Source organism: Phascolarctos cinereus, unplaced genomic scaffold, assembly GCF_003287225.1.
Source record: "Phascolarctos cinereus isolate Bilbo 61053 unplaced genomic scaffold, phaCin_HiC Scaffold_726;HRSCAF=1367, whole genome shotgun sequence".
In the NCBI taxonomy this organism is placed as follows: Eukaryota; Metazoa; Chordata; class Mammalia; order Diprotodontia; family Phascolarctidae; genus Phascolarctos; species Phascolarctos cinereus.
Genome location: NW_027556098.1, coordinates 52,921,480 through 52,935,051, shown reverse-complemented (window position 1 = coordinate 52,935,051; position 13,572 = coordinate 52,921,480). Strand labels below are relative to the sequence as shown.

Genomic DNA, 13,572 nt, shown 5'->3' with positions numbered 1-13,572 from the left:
ATTTCTTCCTTAGCAAAAATGTCAGTTTATATCCATTAATCAGTTTATCAATTGAGGAATAGCTTATTATAATTTGAATTGGTTATTTATATATCTAGGAAGTGAGACCCTTATCAGTGAAACTTACTGCAAAGATTTTTTCCCCTTACTTGTTTCCCTTCTAATTTTAGCTGTACTGTTTTGTTAAAAACCTTTTCAATTTTATGTCATCATAATTGTGTTTTTTACCTTCTGTGATCTTCTATATCCCTTATTTGGTCAGTACTCTCCATAGATTTGAAAGGTAATTTCTTCTTTGCTTCTATAATTTATTTATGATATCACCCTTAATGACTAAGTCTGGTATGAGTTAGAGTTTATCTTGGTTTATGGTATAAGATGTTAGTCTAGTTTCTGCCAAACTAATTTCCAGTTGTCCAAGTCTTTTTTGTCAAACAGTGAAACCTTATTCCAGTATCTTAAGTCTTTGGATCAATCAAATGCTCGACTGTTAGTTTTGTTTTCTTTTGTATGTTGTTTGCTTATTCTGTTCTGTGATCTACCTCTATTTCTTAACCAGTACCAAATCATTTTGATTACTGCTTTGTAGTATTATTTGAGATCTGGTACTGCTAAGTTTCCTTTTTTTTTTTTTAAATACTTTTTTTTCCCCTTATCTACTTTTTGGTTAGATTTTTCTATCTCTGAAAGTGGTACATTGAAGTGTGGTACAGTGTTATAGTTGTACTCCATTTCCTCAACTAGCTCATTTAGCTTTAGATGCTATGCCATTTGGTATGCACCTATTTATTATTGATATTAATTCATTGTGCTACCTTTAAGCAAAATATATTTTCCCTATTTGTCTTTTTAAATTTAGTCTATTTTTGCTGTTGTCATGTTGGAAGCCAACAGCTTTAAAGGCTAACTATGGATCAGTTAAGCTATCTCAATATGAAGATGTTTCTCCTAAATGGAAAAGTCCCCAGATGGTAGTATTACTTCTTCCTTTTTAACTTCAGCTGAAGCATAGTAGATTTTCCTCCAGATTTTCCTCTTATTTTAACTGAGCAAAGCTTTCTTTCAGCTATGTTTTTTTTTTCAAGAAAAAAAACCATATTGTTAGATTCTTCTTTCTATCTGTTCTTTGTTATCCTTTTCTGTTTTCTGAGTGAGTTGACATTCATTGTTATGATCACATTGACATTCATAGTTGTAGTCTTTAATTGTGTATTTCCCTTTATTATATTTTCTTATATTTTTCTTTCCTTTTATTTACTTGCTGCTCTTTATTAAGAAGAGAGTGGTGAGGGAGAAGCATACTCAGCACTGGTGCGTTGGATTTGATGTGTTCAGCTTCTGTTTCTCTGACCGTTTCTCCCCTCACCCCAAATCCCATGGCAGGTTCTTATGCATTTAGAGTAAGGAAAGGGAAGGAAAAGGAAAGGAATAAGCATTTACATAGTACCTACTATGTGCCAGGAACTATGCTAAGCACTTTTTACAAATATTATCTGATTTGAACTTCACAACAACCCTGCAAGGTAGGTGCTCTTATTCTCTCTATTTTACAGTTGAGAAAACTGAGGCAGGCAGAGATTAAGTGACTTGTCCTGGGTCCCACAGCAAGTAGAGGCCTATCTGAATTCAGGTCTTCCTGACTCCAGGCCTAGCACTCAGTTTGCTGTACCATCAGGTGCCATTTAGCTTTTCCTTTTAAATATTTAGATGCCATTTCATTTGTGGCATATGTGAACTGTTGATGATGCCTTTGAGCCTACCTTTTCAGGAAATATAGTTTACCTGTTTATCTGTTTTACTCAAGTCTTTTTTTGCTGTTGCCTTGTCTGATGTTGTGATTCTTCAAAGCAACAATTGAGGAGTCATCAGAAACTGTTAACCCAAATGCCTACTTTCTTGTCTGTATAAAATTTTTATTAGAAAGGTATGCATACACCCATATTATCCTGAATAAAAATTAACTGGAAATAGATTTTCACAGACTGTTCTCTAGTCTAGAGCAATATTATATCTTCATAGTCACACGATAAGTAGCTTTGTTCAGTGATCTTCTGGTTACTAATATCAAATGAGGCATAAAGCATAGAGATATGGTTTCCAGAGGCATTTTACCACTGTTATGAAAGCTATCCTATGCAAAGCCCAAATGGAAAAGGGTTTCCCTATTGATGATGAAGCTTTATGGAGTCTTTCTTTTTTGGTATGTCATTATGTCCTGCTTTTATCAAGGCTAAGAATACTACAAGACCAGTGAGATTCATAATCATTCAAAGGAGATGAGCTTAACAATCTATATGGGGAAAAAATAAGTGGAAGAAAGATGACTGTCCTTTATTTTAGGACTCTTGGTTCAGTGGGGAGTCCATTCAGTTAGATCATTACATATGTCACTGATAGAAACTGCTTATGGACAGTGATCTGAACCTAGAAGTAAATAACAGGTAGTGAGTAGGCTCTATTGCATTTAAGAAATCGTCTAATACTTTAAGTGTGATCATAAGCTGTTCCTTGACAGAAAGCCCACCTTTTAAATACTGATATTCTCAAGATGATAACATGGAAATTGTGGGAAATTATTATTTCCAAAAATTCAAAATTACAGATAATCTAAACGGCCATTGGAAGATATAACTTATGATGAGCTTATGTAACGTGTAGTTCTTTCACTAATAAGGACTAATGTCAAAGAAAGGGATCGTCAAACACACAGGAAGTATGTGCCTGGGGAAAGATGAAGGTCAGTTAAGTGGTGAGAGGGAGAGATGACAGGTCTATAACCCAAGTATTACACTAGTACCTACAAAGTATTAAAAGTTCTGGGGGAAAGGCCTCCGGGATGTTGGGTAGATAAATCTTTTATGCAGGATTTGTGGGAAAAGATAGACAACAATCACACAAAAAGAAAAGGCAGTGATATACTTCAGTCAACATTGGTGATGTGAGCAGATCACATTGCAACATTGCAGGTCTTTCAAAATACAGGAATGTAAAGACTGAATTTTAAGACTAGTAAAAATAATCTCCTAAAAAAATTAGAACTTTTACTCTATTTTTTCAGTGTTACTTCCAAATCATTATGCAGTTTATTAGAAATTATCTTACTTCTGGCAGACTTTGAGGAGTGATAATATAGATGAACCAAACAGTATATTAAGAATTAGTGAGGGGCAGCTAGGTGGCGCAGTGGATAAAGCACTGGCCCTGGATTCAGGAGGACCTGAGTTCAAATGCGACTTCATACATATAACACTTGCTAGCTGTGTGACCCTGGTCAAGTCACTTAACTCCATTGTAAAAAAAAAAAAAAGAATTTAGTGACTTAGATTGAAGGCTTTGCTTTTCTACTAACTTGGTTTGTGACTTCAGGCCAGGCTAGAAAATGGGAATATTAATTTCTGCTCTACTTTTTCTATCTTAAGGATATTGAAGTTTGAATGTAATAATATGTACCAAGTTTTATTTAAAGTAATAAAATGTTACTTCCATAACATTTAAGACACTACCATGTTTTAGAAGTGAATAGAGGTACTAAAAGACTTTATTGTCTGATGAGGGAGAATTCTCACACTGGCGGCTCTTCAGCTGCGTGGCTCTTTACTTGTTCAGAAAATATTGCCAGTCTCAGGAGTAATGTATTTGATGGTGTAAAATCTGTCCAAGAAACTTAAAGGTTTCTGTTCACAATGCTTCCATAAAGACAGTGAATGAATGATAGCAAATAGTAATAACACATGGGGAATATATCATCCTATTCTAAATGAATAATAGTATCTATTATTATACTTCTCTTAAAATATCTGTAAAATACATGCTGTGTTCTACATGTCAGAGTGTCTAAATAACAATAAATTTTATTTGTAAGTATATTAAAATACGTGTCTACATAAACTTAATAGTTGCATTTTTCATTACAGGCTTCTACTAGCGAGCTAAAAGTGACAGAACCATGGCTCAATTTCCAACATCTTTTGGTGGTAAATTTTCAGATTTTTCTTTAATGATTAATAATTCTTTTTTCTTTTGTCTATTTTGATCTGTTTCTTTCAAACATTCTAATGTGAATAGAATTCATCCAGGATCCTCATAATATGTGGCACCAAAATTATAAAATGAAAACTTCCCTCCCTGCACTGATTCACTATTAGATTAATGTCAGATCAGTGTAATAGCCCATTGGTAAAACAATCTGTCTTAATATCTAGCATGAAACCATAAAATCTGGATCCTTTGAGGTTGTAAATATTTCTATGAGGTGCCTGGCATACTGGTATTTGGGTATGTATTTTTAAAAAAGCAATAGGATTGTTGTTTTTATCTTTTAGGCTTTTTTTCCAAAAGTTTTTTTTTTTACCTAGTTACAGGAGTCTATGCCAATAAAACTTCATGGGAAGGAAGGAAGAAAGGGAGATTAGAGGGGAAGAAATTTATAAAGTGCCCACTGTTAGTTCATTTGATCCTCACAACAACCTTTTAAGGCAGGTGATATTATAATCCTTATTTTCCAGTTAAGGAAACTGATACAGACAAAGGTTAAGTAACTTACCCAGCATCACATAGCTACTAAGTGTCCAAGGTATGATTTGAATTTAGGGCTTTCTGACTCGAGACCCAGTGCTCAATCTACTGTGAAACTTAGCTGCCTTCCTCATATCCTGCAGTCATTTCAGTTCGACATACATTTACAAAGTGCCTACTGTGTACAATGGACTGACTGTTCTATGGGCTGAGAATAAAAATAACATTTTTTTAACCTACTCAGTCTTTACTCTCAAGATGCTTATAATAAGGGAGATTAAAAACAATTAAGGAAAAAGGTAGAATGTTTTTAAGACAGTGCAAAAATCTTGTGTCTTAAAAGAAGATTTGAGGATGGAGGACTATTTGGGAAAATTTCATGGAAAAGATAGTACTTGAACTGGGAATTGAATGGAAAGGAAGATTTTGGCAGGTGGTGATGTAGAAAGGAGTGTAGTCATGGAAGATGGCCTAGAACAAAATGAGATCAGGAAACCACTAGTTCTACAGCTTGGATAGATTATGGAGTGTATGAAGGGAAAGAATGTGTGTGTGTGGGGTATGGGGTGGGGCAGGGAGTTAGAATAATAAAGGGGAATGATAAGAATAATGAATGGAGTCAGGGATTTTGAACAAGGAGTACTTGAGTTTAAATCCAGTCTGAGATATTTCCTAGGTGTGTGACCCTAGGCAAGACACTTCACCTCTCTCATACTCAGTTTTCTCATGTGCAAAATGGGGATAATAATAGTGTCTATTTCACAGGGTTATTGTGAGGATCAAATAAGATGATATATGTAAAGTGGTTTTTTAATCTTAAAATACTGTATAAGTGTTGTTGTTGTTGTTATTGTTATAGACCTAAAGTCAGAAGGAACCACTGAGGCTATCTACTGTAACCCCTTTTTTTTACAGCTGAGGAAACTGTGACCCAGGGAATTTGAATGACTTACCCAAGGTTCCATACCTTTTAGAGCCAGATTTTATATATTTCATCCTGTAAGCAATCAAGGCATGGGGTATTGATCATCTTCTAGGGTAGAGGAGAGGGATGTGTGATTTCTAGAATCTTAAGCATTTTTTATTTTGTGTTTTATAATTTCAAATACTTTTTAATCTGTCAGCTTCTCTGTATGCCTTATATTTCAGGGATTTTGAAAACCTTCTGAAATTTTGGAAACTTTTTATTATCCCTTGTCTTTTTCTGTTGGTTGGAAGTTATCTTAGAGAAGGCTCATCACTAAGGCATTGACTCAATATAAGCATGGTGACCAAATATTCCAAACCAATAATCAGGATATGTGGTCTATCAAATCACTTTTTGGTGGTTTTTATTAACAATGGATCAGAATATTTGAAAAATAGGTATGACACATGGGATGGGATGATTTGAAATTAGAACTTCCTTTGAAAATCGGAGACATTGGTTGCCACAAGTATAATTAATATAAACTATGATGGAGCCTTCTTTTGTATGGGTCATCCCAGTGACCAATATAAGAGATTTAATCTGAGAAGGCATTAGTCAGCAGCTGAAGCCAAAGCGGTCTCTAAATGCGCCTTCTCTTGGCTTAAAATTATTTAGAAGCCGAATGCCAGTTCTGACAGCATCTGGCACCAGATAAAGTACATAAGATTGCAACAAATATAGTAGATTGTATGCAGGTTTATTTAAATAAAATAGACTAACAAGTTGGAATGAAAGCAGGGAGAGCTGATAAAATTTCTGTGCTTCATGCAGTCCTGCCAGGATTGTGGAGCAAGTTTCTTTTCTTCTTTTTTCCTTTTTTTTTTTTGGCTAGGCAGTGGGATTAAGTGACTTGTCCAGGGTCACACAGCTATTAAGTATTATGTGTCTGAGGCCAGATTTGAACTCAGGTCCTCCTGAATCTAGGGCTGATGCTCTATCCACTGTGCCACCTAGGTGCCCCCATGGAGCAAGTTTCTTAGACCCTTTTGATTAATTTGACTACTTTTATATGAAAGTTTTATAAATGCCTAATTTTCCAAGATAAATTCCTCCTTTATCCAACTACTTGAGGATTACTTACCGAATTTTCCTCCCATATACCCTACTCTCTTATGCCTGGTCATGGTATGTTATGTGACCTTGGGTTCTAGAAGGCCTTGTGAGCAGAGCATAAGCCCTGGCAGATCTAATGATGACTGTCATCTGATGACCAACCAAGCCAGGCTTTAAGAGGATCATCATCACTAAAAGATTAATCTCTAGGCAATGAACTTTTTTAGCCACAGTAACTAATAAAGGCTTCTAAGTAAAAAGCATGAGAGAAGTTATGATTTATATCAGTAGAGGGTATGCCCACATTGTTGAAATCATAAATCTTTTGAGTTTTTTAAAGAAATTCGGAAGTTCAGAGAAATAGTATAGTTAAGTAACATTCCTCTCTGTTTCTGTTTTTTTTTTCCTTATCAACTTACAGGCAGCCTGGATATTTGGGCCATAACTGTAGAAGAAAGAGCAAAGCATGATCAGCAGTTCCATAGTCTCAAGCCAACATCTGGGTTTATTACTGGTAGTTGTATACAGTATTTTTGTATTTTATTTTTATTTTTTAAGGGTATTTGTGTTTGTGAAAAAAAAATTATTTAAAGCTCTGTTATATGACAATTTCCAATCCACTAAGTCATTTTGCCTGCCTTTTCTCTGCCCTCAATTCAAAACTCATTTATTCATTGATTTCTATGCATTAGATACCAATAGTACAAAGATAGTAAGGCAAGGAACTTGCTTGTAATTGAGGGTAAAATATGTGAATATAAATAACTGATGAAAGGAACAATATGATAAATACCAAGTTAGAAGGAGTGGAGCAATTTCAGACATGGAGGTGTGAAGTGTGAACAAAAGCACAGGAATGAGTATAGCATAATTATGAGGAACAGCCTATACCTTGCAGTAAGTATTATAGAATAGTATAAAATATGGAACATGAAGCAGTTTGGAAAGGTGGTTAGTAGCCAGGTTATGGAGCACCTTAGATGCTATGATTAAGAATTTGTATTTTATTCAGTAGTCAGTGGGAGCCACTTAAATATTTTGAGAAGATGAATGAGAACAATGAAAGCAGTGGAATGATGTATTAGAGTGGGCATATGCTGAAGGAAGAGAGGATAGTTGGGAGGCTATTTCAGTAGTCTAAGGTAGGACACAATGAATTTAGTTAATGAGACTAGAAAGATAAATCTAAATGCTATAGAAGCGGAATCAGCAGGCCTCAGTATAATTTGATTTGGTGAGAAAGGAAAAAGTCAAACATCACTTAGATTTTTGAACCAGGAGGATTGGGAAGATTGCTAGCAACAGAAATGGAGAAGGTAGAGGGAAAAGCAGGTTTTTTAGGGAAGAAAAATTTACCTTTGGACAGCATGAGTTTTGAGATCCTGTCACAACATTGCAGTTAGAACAAATCTGTATAACTCTGCCTCTCAAATGTGCTATGCATTTTTTTTCACTGTTCCTTGGATGGTCACTTTTCATTACTTATTGAATTACCACCTATCCTTCAAAGTATAATTTAAGTACTATCATCCCCATGAAGTCTTCATTATGACCCCCTCCCCCAGACATTAATGTAACATCTTATTTTGAAGCATTTTAAGGTACTTATCATATAATGTTGTGTAGTATAGCCATTTTTAGTTGTGTCTTCTTCCCCTATTAGGTCATAAATTTCATGGAGAATAGGAACTATGTCATAGCTAAATTTTGTGTCTCCAACAGTATCTTGTATGTTGCACATAAGCGTTAATGTTTGCAGACTAAATGAATATTCAGGCAGTCAGAGTTACAGGATTAGAACTCTTAAGGAGAGATTGGAATGAATTTGTAGATCTGAGAGTCATTTACTTAGTCATCTGAGAGTCATTTACTGGGAATGGCTAGGATACCAAGGGGAAGGCATGTAAAAAGAGAAAAGAAGAGGAGCAAGGACAAAAACTTGGGGGACCACCACCACACTGTATTGAGTGGGAGAAGATGAGAAAGGAGACAGAAGAAGTGGGCATTGAAGTTGAAGAAGAGTTGTGAGAGTATAGTATAACTGACATGTATGGAGAGGGTATCAAGAAGGAGGTGTCAGCTTATGCAGAAAGGTCAAGAATACAAGTATAGTAAAAAGATTAATAGATTTAATTTTTTTTAAAATTTATTTTATTTATTTTGATTTATCAACAATCACTTTCATATGCTTTTGAGTTTAGATTAATAGATTTAATTATGAAGTCTTAACATTCAAAGAGAGGAGTGGGGACCAGAGCAAAATCAAAAGGGTTTGAAAAATGAGTGGGTGGTGAGGAAGTGAAAGCAGTGAATATAGGCTACTCTATCTAGGAGTTTGGCTATGAAACTAGGAGTAGAGAGAGTCAAGTGAAGGTTTTTGTTTTTGTTTTGTTTATTTTTGGTGGGTATTTTATGAAGTTGAAAATGCAGAAGAGAAATAATTGATGGATCAAAGCCTTTTTTGTTTGTTTGTTTTGTTTTGTTTTTTGGTTTGGCAGAATGTAATGGGAATCAGTAAAACGTTACAAGGATTGCAGTTGTTGAAATAGCTGGCCATTGGGTCAAGACTGAGTAAGATTGGGAAGTTAGACTGAACATGACTAATAGACTTAGAAATCAGGGAAGAAATCTGGGGACTGGAGTCATAAGTACAGAAATAAGCTTTTGAACATTTATATTCAACATTTTTGTCCGACAAGAAGTTGAACATTTTTAAATTGATAAAATCTAACCAGCTTGTGGTGATTGAAATAGAGTGGGAGGTAACTCACAGGAGTCAAGTAAGTGCTTCCTTCTGAGCTTTTTGGCTTACTATTTCCATGATACACTTTACTGATAGAGATTGATCATTTCTTTTCATTATTGATACTACTTTGCTGTTCTGCTTAAATTTCCTATCTTTGTACCTTTAATTTACATTTATTATTTAAATACTCAACTGGAGTTGGCTTGATAAAAATGGGGAAGATTAATTATTATAGTTATTTCCTATGCTGGATATATAGTTATTCACTATGTTAACTGTTATAATTATTCACTATACTGGAAGATTTTGCTACATCAAAAAGTATCCTAAATTTTAAGTGTGTAGTATTAAGATTGGGGAAAAATATTCTCATTCTCTGTTTCTGTCTTTGTCTCTGTTTACCTGTTTTTCTATCTCCATCTCTCTCTCTCTTTCTCTCAATTTTATTGATAGCTTTTTGTTTTTTATCACATTCATACCCTAATATTCTCTATCCCCATTTACTCTCAGAGAGCCTTCTTTTGTAACAGAGTTAAAAAAAATATTGTAGTAAAATTTCATAATTGATTTGATTTCTAATTCTCCTGTTATTCGTGATTTGGAGCAATATTAAATGTCAAAAATAGTTTACAATTCTTTTTCTCAGAACTGTTTGTTCATATTTTTGACTATTTAGCTATTAAGAATGGCTATTATATTTGTGTTACTTCTCTGTGTATCTTGGATATTAGATTTTATCAGAGAAATATGATGCAAATATTTTTTCCCCAATTGACAGTTTCCTTGTATTGTTGTTTTTCATGCAAAAGCCTTTCAGTGTCATGTAATCAAATAATTTTACCTTTTGTATTCTCTTCTATCCTTTGAGTGGTTAAGAATTCTCTCCTTAATTATAAGTGTGAAAGGTACTTCTGTCTATTCTCCTTCAATTGTTTTATTATGTAATCTTTTAATATTCTAGTTGAGCATCCATTTGGAACTTTTGGGTTATGTTGCATAAGCTGCTGGTCTGAACTTATTTTTTACTAAACTTTTCCAATTTTTCCATCAATTCCTGTTTATGTGTCAGGGATTATTTGGAGATTTTATTCATATATATATTTGCACAGAAAGTATGTTTTAAGTTTGAATTTTCTCTGGCTCACAAACTCTAAAACAAAAGGAAGCACATTTGTCTTGTTCTTCTCTAAGCAGATATTAAGAGCTGCATTTTAATAGTAAATTATCTTTGACCTGGAATTAACTAGTATAACCATGTTAGGCAAACTTTTCCAAGTCACTTAGTGAGTGAGTATAGGCACGCCTGAGAGGTATTACAGATTTGTTCCCAGACTACTGCAATAAAGCAAATATCACAGTATAGCAAGGCATACAAATTTTATGGTTTCCCAGTGTATATAAAAGTTATGTTTACATTATGCCATGGTCTATTAAGTGTGCAATAGTGTTATGTCTAGAAAACCAATGTGTATATACCTTAATTAAAAAATACTGTATTACAGGGGCAGCTAGGTGGCGTAGTGGATAGAGCACTGGCCCTGAAGTCAGGAGGACCTGAGTTCAATTATGGCCTCAGACCACCACTTGACATTTACTAGCTGTGTGACCCTGGGCAAGTCACTTAACCCCAATTGCCTAAAAAAAACCCAAACTATATTACTAAAAAATGATAGCCATTATCTAAGCCTTCAGTGAGTCATAATCTTTTTGCTGGTAGAAGGTCTTGCCTTGATGTTGATGGCTGCCGACTGATCAAGCTGGTGGTCGCTGAAGGTTAGGGTGGTTGTGGTAATTTCTTAAAGTGAGAAAATGAAGTATGTCACATCAATTGACTCTTCCTTTCACCAAAGATTTCTCTGTTTGATAGCATTTTACCCACAGTAGAACTTCTTTCAAAATTGGAGTCAGTCCTCTCAAGCCCTGCCCCTGCTTTATCAACTAAGTTTATGTAATATTCTTCTATATTGTTGTGTCTCAGGGAATAGGGAAGCCTGAGGAGAGGGAGAGAGATGGAGGAATGGCTGGTTGGTGGAGCAGTCAGAAAACACACAACATTTGTTATTAAGTTTACTGTCTTATATAGATGTGATTTGTGGTACCCCAAAACAATTGTAATAGTACATCAAAGATCACTGATCACAATATAATAATAATGAAAAAATTTGAAATATTGTGAGAGTTATGAAAATATGACCCAGAGACACAATGTGAGCATGTGCTATTGGAAAAACGGCATTGATAGAATTGCTTGATAGCAGTGTTGCCACAAACCTTTGATTTGTTTAAAAAAAAATCATAGTATTGTGAAGTGCAATAAAATCACCTGTGCCTGTATGAAATCAGCTTGATTTTTATTTTGCGCTTCTTTTCCATTATGTATAAGGAGAAAATAAGTTCAGTCTTTACACAGATTTCAGCATCTTTCTTAAATTTGCATTTCTATTTTGGATAGTTTTGCTTTAATCATTTTCTAATGACTTTAATTTCGTTTGAAACAGTCTTCCTTTAACTTACAGGTGATCAAGCCAGAAACTTTTTTTTTCAATCTGGGTTACCTCAACCTGTTTTAGCACAGATATGGTAAGTTGAAAATGTATGCTGATATATGTAAAAAAATGTTTTACCTTGTTTTGGGTGATATTTACATTGTATGTTCTATATGGGAAGTACAGTGCTGGAGAATGGAAGTCAAGACTCCTAAAACCAAAATTCATTTGAATATCCTGTGTCTTAAAATTCACTATTAAGGCAGTCATTTTTTTAAAAAAATTTTTATTTTGTTTTATTTTGTTTTCTTTTTCTTATTTTTCCTTTTTTTCTTTTTAAGGCAGTCATTTTTAAGAATAAAGGAACTGCCTACTCTTCTTGACCTATGTGTTGAAAAGGTTCTTTATTGGTTGGAGCCAATTTCTTTGAAAAAACAATAAATGGCTTATATTGTTGTCTTTTGCAGGAATGAGTCATTTTGGAATGAGTTTTCCAGATAGCTGCGGGTTTTTTGTTTTAAGTACCAAAGTGTTTATTTATCCTTTAACTACTTTGGATAAAAATATTTTTAAGAAGTAATTAACTCTCCAGTTATATAGTCCCACAGTAACATAATCTGAACTTAGAAATAGCTTTTCTTTGAAAGACCTTAAGTAGTACAGTATATGTTGGCATGAGCCTAGACTAGGAATCAAGAAACCTGGATTCTGGGGAGACAGTGTGGAATATGGGAAAGAATAGAGGCTCTGGCATCAGAGGATGAGGCCCAGACCTTTAGAGATGCTCACGATCTGTGTGACCTTGAGAATTAAAGTTCTCTAGACCTTGGTTCTCTCATAAGAAAAATGAGATGCTTTCTGAGGTCCCTTCTAGCCCTGATCTGTGAATCTTAACGTGTCCTCCTGGTTCTGCTTCTGCTATTCTGCTGACTAGCTGTGTAACCTTGGACAAGTTGTTTAACTTCTTTGTCTCTTGGCTTCCTGATTTCTAAAATAAATGATCATTCAAGTCTTTTTTTCTCTTTCTAAGATTCAGGGGTTGTATTAGCATTTTCACTACATAAGCTTAGCAAAATGTAGCAAAAGTATACCATATTTTAGTTAACAATTTTGTTTTTGTGTGTTTTGGGCTAGGCAATGGGGTTAAGTGACTTGCCCAGGGTCACACAGCTAGTAAGTGTCATGTGTCTGACTCCGTATTTGAACTCAGTTCCTCCTGAATCCAGGGCCGGTGCTCTATCCACTGCGCCACCTAGCTGCCCCTATTAGTTAATAATTTTGTACAGATGTATTTTGTATAATGTGTTACTGAGTTAACATACAGATTAGAAAATTCAGTATTTTGCCTGAATTCAGAGATAGTTTTCTCCTTTATATAGTTAAAAGTAGTAGTGCACATGGTTTCACCAGAGCACCAGTATAAATCCCTTGCTGCTAGAAATAACATTCTGTGAACCAAGGTCACATAGAGGACAGTACTTCAGCATGCAAGCAAAATAATTTGAGCAAGATTAGCTGTTTGTTTCCTCACTCAAAAAATCTGAAATATTTTGTACTTGGAAATATATTTTGGGACCTAGAGAATCTCAGCATTTAGTTTATCGTCTTCTTCCATGAGCAATACTTTTCTTATTTAGCTGTGGAATTCCAAGCTAATGTGGTATTAATGACATTTCAAATTAACATGAAAAAAAATTATCTAACAACATTTTCTTACATAGCTGCATACTTGAGGCCAGACTTAACTACACTTTTTTTAAAGTTCCTACGGGATTTTACCTTACATTTAATTTAAATACAGA

General features: G+C 34.5%; 1 protein-coding gene across 4 annotated transcripts in view; it reads left to right on the top strand.

Annotated features, from left to right (window-relative positions):
• ITSN1 (intersectin 1) overlaps positions 1 to 13,572 on the top strand; it is a 279,339-nt gene that overhangs the window by 55,225 nt on the left and 210,542 nt on the right. For all 4 annotated transcript variants that reach the window (XM_020995909.2, XM_078146543.1, XM_020995907.2 and 1 more), the window contains 3 exons: positions 3,915 to 3,974; positions 6,960 to 7,052; positions 11,801 to 11,864. In XM_020995909.2, the coding sequence (XP_020851568.1) occupies positions 3,947 to 3,974; positions 6,960 to 7,052; positions 11,801 to 11,864 (185 nt within the window). In that variant the 5' untranslated portion in view covers positions 3,915 to 3,946. The remainder of the gene's footprint in view (positions 1 to 3,914; positions 3,975 to 6,959; positions 7,053 to 11,800; positions 11,865 to 13,572) is intronic.